General features: G+C 52.9%; 3 protein-coding genes across 3 annotated transcripts in view; all 3 read left to right on the plus strand.

Annotated features, from left to right (window-relative positions):
* APOBEC3A (apolipoprotein B mRNA editing enzyme catalytic subunit 3A) overlaps nucleotides 1-8,030 on the plus strand; it is a 50,647-nt gene that overhangs the window by 32,374 nt on the left and 10,243 nt on the right. The gene's annotated exons all lie outside the window — the stretch shown is intronic.
* Nucleotides 356-3,775, plus strand: APOBEC3C (apolipoprotein B mRNA editing enzyme catalytic subunit 3C). Its single transcript, XM_017508894.2, has 3 exons — nucleotides 356-622; nucleotides 2,762-3,041; nucleotides 3,266-3,775. The coding sequence occupies exons 1-3, from the start codon at nucleotides 356-358 to the stop codon at nucleotides 3,382-3,384; spliced, it is 666 nt and encodes a 221-aa protein (XP_017364383.1). The 3' UTR covers nucleotides 3,385-3,775.
* LOC108289529 (DNA dC->dU-editing enzyme APOBEC-3G-like) overlaps nucleotides 5,502-8,030 on the plus strand; it is an 11,865-nt gene continuing 9,336 nt past the window's right edge. Inside the window, exons 1-2 of the mRNA XM_037731540.1 lie at nucleotides 5,502-5,771; nucleotides 7,707-7,863. Coding sequence (XP_037587468.1) covers nucleotides 5,755-5,771; nucleotides 7,707-7,863 — 174 coding nt within the window. The 5' untranslated portion in view covers nucleotides 5,502-5,754. The remainder of the gene's footprint in view (nucleotides 5,772-7,706; nucleotides 7,864-8,030) is intronic.

Below are 8,030 nucleotides of genomic sequence, written 5' to 3' on the forward strand. Positions count from 1 at the left end.
AAAAAAAAAAAAAAAAAGGAGAGTAGAGTAGCCTGGGCCTGGGAATTCAGTGTGATCCCAAAGAAAAAGAATCATCATTGTCATCAGACAGGTGAAATGTGAGGAAGGGACTGAGCTGAAATGTTCAAGCAATTATTTTAGGGTGGAGAGTTTTATTCTCTGTTGCATTTTCCTAATGGGTTGGGAGATGTGTGGCAGAAAAACTGGGAGGTGGAGGGTGGCCCACTGGCAGGTCCAGAGCTGGGGTTCCAGCTAGGAGAGGTCACCTGGCTGCCCCTGCCAGCATCCCCTCCTCTTTCTCTCTCCCTGTCTTCCTGACTGGGAAAGGGGCAGACATGCTCAGGGCTGTGCAGGGATGTGGGAGGCCCAGAGCCCAGGGCTGTCCAGGGAGTGGGGTTCAGTGGCCATCAGCCCCGAGGACCCGGGGCCGCTCCACATTGGCAGGTTTCTCTCTTGTGCCTTCAGACACCCGATGAATGCTATGTATCCAGGCATATTCAACTTCCACTTTAGAAACCTACGGAAAGCCTACGGTCGGAATGAAACCTGGCTGTGCTTCACAGTGGAAGGTATAATGAACCGTTCAACTGTCTCCTGGAAGAGTGGCGTCTTCCGAAACCAGGTAGCACCAAAGTCCTAGTTACACCCCCAAAATGAAGCTAAGCAGCTGGGCATGCAGAAAACACAACAAGCAGCATGCCTGGTGCGGGCTCTCCAGCGTGTTCTCTTCTCCCACATTTCCTTTTTCTTTCTTTTTTTTTTTTTGAGACAGAGTTTTGTTCCGTTGCCCAAGCTAGACTGAAGTGGAATGATCTCAGCTCGCTGCAACCTCCACCTCCGGGGTTCAAGCAATTCTACTGCTTCAGCCTCTTGAGTAGCAGGGATTACAGGTGCCTGCCACCACGCCTGGCTAATTCTTTTGTATTTTTAGTAGAGATGGGTTTTCACCACGTTGGCCAGGCTGGTCTTGAACTCCTGACCTCAAGTGATCCACCCACCTTGGCCTCTTAACGTGCTGGGATTACAGGTGTGAGCCACCATGCCCAATGCCCTCCCACATTTTTTAAGTCCCTGGCCCAGATCTTCCTGCCTGACTCTCCTGGGATCCGATCATGGAGGGGTTTTCCCCTTCACAAAGGCCTTGTTTGGAGCCCAGCGCCCTGATTCTTGACTTTGTTTCCCAAAATCTTGTCATGGAGCTGTGAATCCAGCAGTCCTCGGAAGAGAGCAGCTGTGGGATGCAGGGTGTGGGGTGTCCAGCGTGGTGTCTGGGTCAGTCACTGCTGGGCTGGTGTGGCCGCCCCCACCACTGCCCTGATTCCTGGATGTCAAGGACATATCATCACAGGATGGTGAACTCTGGCTCCTCACCCTTCCACTGCCACACCGGCCACTTTACCTCCCCCCAACCCTGTCATGCCCACCCACCCCTGCGGCCCCCTCCACCCAGGCAGGAGACTTTCCACAGTGTGTTTGGGGAGGGAGCCGTCCGTGTGCTGGGCAGGCCTGGCTGACGGTGGTGCTGGCCATGGAAACACCCAGGACTCAGGATTGAAGGGGTTCTAGTCCCCACATGCTCAAAAAGCAACAAGAACTGGCAAAAGTAATTTTAATGTCTGCCTTAGCTCGAATCTTTCACATACAATTTCAGCATATAATTAATATAAAATTCCTCACCAGAGAGGTGAAAGTTCATTTTATTCTGAGATATGTCAAGATCTCTAATCAGAGCCCCATTTCAGGTACTTGGTAGCCCCCATGGCCAACCCTGAACTCCCTGGGGCAATGCTGGTCCAGTGACCTCCCTAGCAAAAGGCAGGCAGGTAACAAGGCAGACCCCAGAGAGCCAAACTACAGCAGGGGCTGAGGATGCCTCATGAATGGATGCCTGGGAGAATGGATGCCAGAATTCACACACGAGGCCGTGTTGAGACAGGGAAAGAGTCAATCAAATTAAGAAGGAAGGGGCCGGATGTGGTGGCTCAATGTAATCCCAGCACTTTGAGAGGCCGAGGCAGTTGTATCACCTGAGGTCAGGAATTTGAGAGCAGCCTGGCCAATATGGTGAAACCTTGTCTCTACTAAAAATACAAAAATTAGCCAGGTATGGTGGCAGGCCCCTGTAATCCCACCTACTCAGGAGGCTGAGGCAGGAGAATCGCTTGAACCCGGGAAGCAGAGGTTGTAGTGAGCCGAGATCACCCCACTGCACTCCAGCCTCGGTGACAGAGCAAGACTCTGTCTTGGGAAAAAATAAAAATAATCAAAGGAAGGAGAAGGATGGAAGAAGGAAACTCAGTCAATAAAATGCCCTTGCATCTGCTATGTACCCATAAAAATTAAAAGTAAATAAATAAAATAAGGCCCTGCATGGTGGTTTACACTTATAGTCTCAGAACTTTGGGAGGCTGAGGCAGGAGGATCACTTGAGCTCAAGAGTTTGAGATCAGCGTGGGTAGCATGGCAAAACCCCGTCTCTACAAAAAAAATAAGCCAGGGGTGGTGGCACCCACCTGCACTCCCAGCTAATCAGGAGGCTGAGGTGGGAAGATTCCTTGTGCCTGGGAGGTCAAGGCTGCACTGAGCCCAGATCTCACCACTGCACCCCAGCCTGGGCAACAAAGAGAGACCCTGTCTCAAAATACATCAAGAAGGAAATGTCTTGGGGCTCCTGGCCTGCCCTGTGCTCCCATCGTCCCACCCCTGCAATCCTCCTGCTCCTGGTCTGAGCTCCCCCCACCCCCTCCTCCTCCTTCTCTAGGTGGGTTCTGATCCCTTCTGTCATGCAGAAATGTGCTTCCTGTCTTGGTTCCGCCACAACATGCTGTCTCCTAAGAAGGACTACGAGGTCACCTGGTATGCCTCTTGGAGCCCTTGCCCAGAGTGTGCAGGGCAGGTGGCCGAGTTCCTGGCCAGACACGGAAACGTGAGGCTCACCATCTTCACTGCCCACCTCTACTACTTCTGGAATCCAAGTTTCCGGCAGGGGCTCCGCAGGCTGAGTCAGGAAGGGGCCTCCGTGCTGATCATGGGCTATGAAGGTGAGATGTACAGGGCTGAGGAGAGCGGGTGGCAGGGGATGGCATGAGGGACAGGTGGGTCTGCAATGGCGTGGGGCGAGGCAGTGTCCCTGAGGAACCTGTGGGGACAGGCTGGTGCTGACTGCAAGTGGCAGCCAGGAGACCTGGCCTGGGAGGGGAGGACCCAGGGCCCGGGAGAGAGGCCTGCTGAGCCCTCACTGCTTTCTCCTGTTTTTTCTTCTCAGATTTTGAATATTGTTGGGATAACTTTGTGTACAATGATGGTCAGCCATTCAAGCCTTGGAAGAGACTACAAGACAACTCTCTATCCCTGTACATCACGCTGCAGGAGATTCTGCAGTGAAGGGTCTCCCCGGGCCTCCCGGTCTGGCTGCTCTAGCCTCCTGCTCCTCCTGTGAGGGCCTCCAACCCATCCTGGACTAGCTTTGCTGTTGCCGGATCATCCTCAGCTCCTCCTGCCCTCAGGCCCATTCCACAGTGCTCCCTGCCTCACCGCCTCCTCCCCGCTCTCCCGGGCTCCTCCTGCAGAGGCCCCTTTCTGCCTCCGTGGCTATCTCCATCCACCCCCTTAGAACCCATTCCCCAGCCTGGCGCCCCCAACCTGGCTCTTCCCATCTCCCCAGGAAAACCAAATCTTATTAAAGTCAACACAGGTTGGGTGCAGTGGCTCATGTCTGTAATCCCAGCACCTTGGGAGGCCGAGGTGAGAGGATCACTTGAGGTCAGGAGTTTGAGGCCAACCTGGCCAACGTGGTGAAACCCTGTGTCTACTGAAAATACAAAAAAAGTTAATCGGGTGTGGTGGTTCACGCCTACAGTGTCAGCTACTCGGGAGGATGAGGCAGGGGAATTCCTTGAACTCCAGAGGCTGAGGTTGCAGTGAGCCGAGATGGTGCCATTATACCCCAGCCTAGGTGACAGAGCAAGACTCCCTCTCAAAATAAATAAATTAATTAAATAAAAGTAAATAAATAAAATGTAGTGTGATTAATGATAATAACCATCATTTCTTCCGTTCTATTAACACTCTGGGTACTGTGCTAAGTTCTTTACGTAAAGTTTCACATTTTTATCTTCCCCATAATCCTATAAGCTGGGTGGTCCATTTACAGAGGAGGAATATTACAGGCCCAGAGACATCAGGGTCACGCAGTAAGGAAGGGGCAGATCTCGGAGTCGCCTGGCTGCAGAGCTGTGTCCCTGCCCCACTGTGGCTTGACCGCCGCCTTAGAGCTGGGTGTGAGGCCTCCCTGTTCTAGCGCCAGTATTACATTTTCTTCTAGAAAGTGTGTTCCTGGTTAACGGAACTGCTTATGTAACACGGATGCTCTTCTCCTCTGTCCATCTGTTTCTTTTTTTGTTTTGTTTTGGAGCTAAAGTTTTGGTCTTCTTGCCCAGGCTGGAGTACAATGTCTCGATCTTGGCTCGCTGCAACCTCTGCCTCATGGGTTCAAGAGATTCTCCTGCCTCAGTCTCCTGAATAGCTGGGATCATAGACAGGTGCCAGCATGTCTGGATAATTTTGTATTTTTAGTATAGATGGGGTATCACCATGTTGGTCAGGCTGGTCTCAAAATTCCGACCTTAGGTGATCTTCCTCCTTGGCCTCCCAAAGTGCTGGGATTACAGCTGTGAGCCACTGCGACTGGTTGTCCATCTGTTTCTGATGACAACAGAAACCTTCACCTTCCAAAAACCATCCCCAGGACAAGCTTCTGTGCAGGTAGGGGCGCTGCTGCACCCCCAACACCCATGCAGCCTCCTCCCTCTCTGCCTGCAGGCTGTAGAGGAGTTCAGAGCCTCTACAGAGAGCACAGGGTCTCCAACTGGAACAAACTCCCCTTAAGGGAATCTCTTCAGGAAGATCATTTCAAGGATGCGATGTCCATGCATTCCTTCAAAATATGGTTAGACGGACTTAAGTAATCAGAAAGCTGTGTGTGTGTGTGTGGTGTGTGTGTTGCATGTTTTTGGTCCACACGGAACACTTAAGAGGTCCCTGTGGGCAGTAAGCCTGTTTGTAGACATCCCCCTCACCTCCTTGATGTCACAGACACCGCAGTCCCTCTGAGGGGCTGACCTGCCTCCCACCCTCTGGAAACTGGGAGGTTGGAAGAGGGAGGTGTGTGACCCAGCCAGCACACAGCTGGGGACTCAAGGCACATCTGAACCTTTATTCCTGCTGTGCAGAGTCTGTGCTTCCTTCGCCACTGGAGTCTCTAAACCTTCCCCCACTGAACTGGGAGGTGCTGCTCCAAACTCTGGACAGACATTAGGGCTGGGGAGGGGGTGTTGGAGAGGGGACTCCAGCCTACCCATCCACCAGGTGAGGGGGCACCTGCCTCTCTTTCAGCCTGGTCTGGACCTGCCTCCCGGGCTCTGGCTGCAATGCCTTTCTCTTTCCCTTGGCAATTCCCTGGAGTTCTGCACAAGACAGATAAAGACAGAACAACCTGTTTTTATGAGAGGTTCCTCTGCCAGGGGGAGGCACCTGGAGAAAACCAGAAGGAGGGCAAGAGCCAGAGAAAGATAAAGCGCCCCAGGGCCTCCCACAGCAGTGCCTGAGCTGGAATGGGGAGGTGCCATGACTCACACGGCCCTGCAACATCACTTTAAGAGGGCTGTCCAGCTGCAAGATACTGTAAGTGGAAAGTGAAACTACAGAGCTTTGAAAAAGAGCGGGACAGGGACAAGCCTAGCAAAGCGGCTGAGCATGAATCCACAGATCAGGTAGGCTGCCCGCTCTGTCTGCAGATCCTCTTCTGCCCCTTCCTGCCTGGTGGCCCTGCTGGGCCTCAGTCCTGGCCTCCTCTGCCCCTGCCCATCCTTAGCCCTGGGCTCCCTCCCCTCTGGTTCCCGTGTCCCCCCTACTCTCAGCCAGGCTCTCTGTTCCGCCCTGTGGTCGCCCCACTGCTGCTTCTGAATGGGCCACCTCCCCCGCCTGCCCCAGCTCAGACTCCCCTGTTCAGACTGATCTATGGTGGCTCCCACTGCAAAGTTCTCCACCCTGAAAGTCGTAGCTGAGCTGGTGACCCTGGGAGGGTGCTCCCTCTGTGTGCTTCCCCCCATTCCTCAGCTCTGGAACAGGGAGAATTGGACCAAGCGATGATGGGAGCAATCGGGCATTTTGTTCACAGGGCTTTGGTGGGTTTTCTGTAAGATTGACTTTGCTTAAATACAAAGTCTTAGGAGAGGGTGTTGGGGAGGGAATGGTCTCTGAAGCACAAAATAAAGCATGTCACCCAAGGATGACTCCAGGGTGAGCAGAGGTCCCCACACAAAGGTTCCAGTCCAAAGTCACTCTTCACCTTGTAGAACATGACCAGTAACATGGAATGTGAGAAAAAAACGCAATGATCAGGAGAAATGCTCTTAAGATTGAATGAACAGAGAGCGGGTCCTCAATGGCTCCCTCCTGCAGGGCCCGTGCTGCAGAGGCTGGACAGGGCTGGCCTGGAAAGGGGCCCCAGCTCCCTCTGCCCAGCTCCGTGTCCTGGGCAGGATACCCTGCCTCTCTGCGCCTCTGGCGCCTCCTCTGTAAGATTGGAATGGCCCCTGCAGGCCCAGGTCAGCATCACATGAGCTCAGAACCTTGCAGAACTTAGAGGAGTGACCTGGGCCTTGGAATTCGGTTCTACCATGACTTTAAAATAATGTTGGCTGGGCACAGTGGCTCACGCCTGTAATCCCAGCACTTTGAGAGGCCGACCGGGTGGATCACCAGCTCAGGAGATCGAGACGATCCTGGCCAACATGGTGAAACCCCGTCTCTACTAAAATACAAAAATTAGCTGGGTGTGGTCGTGGGTGCCTGTAGTCCCAGCTACTCAGGAGGCTGAGGCAAGGAATCACTTGAACCCAGGCGGCGGAGATTGCAGTGAGCCCAGATCTCACCACTGCACTCCAGCCTGGCAACAGAGCAAGACTCTGTCTCAAAATAAATAAATAAAAATAATAATAATGTTAGCCAGGTGCAGTGGCTCACACCTGTAATCCCAGCACTTTGGGAGACTGAGGCAGGCAGATCACCTGAAGTCGGGCGTTCAAGACCCACCTGATGAACATGGTGAAACCCTGTCTCTACTAAAAATACAAAATTAGCTGGGTATGGTGGCGCATGCCTATAATCCCAGCTACTCAGGAGGCTGAGGCAGGAGAATCGCTTGAACCTGGGAGGCGGAGGTTGCGGTGAGCCCAGATCTCACCACTGCACTCCAGCCTGGGCAACAACAGGGAAACTCTGTCTCAAAATAAAATAAAATAAAATACAAATAATGTTAACGTGCAGAGGGGAAGCGTCAGGAAGGAATTGAGCTGAAAGATTAAAAGCTTTTATTTGGAGGTGAGGCGTTTTATTCTCCTTTGCATTTTCCTAATGGGTTGGGGAGTGGGTGGGCAGAAATACTGGGGGGTGGGGAACGTACCCCTGGAAAGACCAGCCCTGGGGCCTGAGCGGGGAGAGGTCACCCGGCCCTGCTGCCCCTGCCACCATCATCTCCTCTTCCTGTCTCCTCAGTCTTCCTGCCTGGGAAGGCGGCAGAAACTCTCAGGGCTGTGGAGGGATGGGGGAGGCCAGGGCTGTCCAGGAGCTGTGTTGAGTGGACATCAGCCCCGAGACTCTGGGGAGCGCTCTGTGCATGGGCCCTTTCTGTCTTGTGCCTTCAGAAATCCCATGAAGCGGATATATCGACATGCATTCGACTACAACTTTGTAAATGAACCCGTCCTCCCTGGTCGGCCCTACAGCTGGCTGTGCTATGAAGTGAAGACAAAGAAGGACCCCTCACAACTCCCTCGGGACACAGGGGTCTTTCGAGGCCAGGTACCACCCAAACTTCAATCGGATCACAGGCAGGATCTAAGCAGCTGGGAATGCAGAAAACATAAGACTAAGTGAAATGTGTGGTGGGGGTGGCGGCGGCGAGCTCTCAATTGTCTGTTTCTTCCCACATTCCTTTTTTTTTTTTTTTTTTTTTTTTTTTTTTTTTT

The sequence above is a fragment of the Cebus imitator genome, unplaced genomic scaffold, assembly GCF_001604975.1.
Source record: "Cebus imitator isolate Cc_AM_T3 unplaced genomic scaffold, Cebus_imitator-1.0 Scaffold404, whole genome shotgun sequence".
NCBI lineage: Eukaryota > Metazoa > Chordata > Mammalia > Primates > Cebidae > Cebus > Cebus imitator.

Excerpts from the sequence above, each read along its gene's own strand:
- APOBEC3C (XM_017508894.2), top strand. The coding sequence starts at position 356 with ATGTGGGAGGCCCAGAGCCCAGGGCTGTCCAGGGAGTGGGGTTCAGTG. Across the intron at positions 623-2,761 it reads GTGGCGTCTTCCGAAACCAG|GTGGGTTCTGATCCCTTCTG; the intron begins GTAGCACCAAAG and ends CTCCTTCTCTAG. Across the intron at positions 3,042-3,265 it reads GCTGATCATGGGCTATGAAG|ATTTTGAATATTGTTGGGAT; the intron begins GTGAGATGTACA and ends TTTTCTTCTCAG.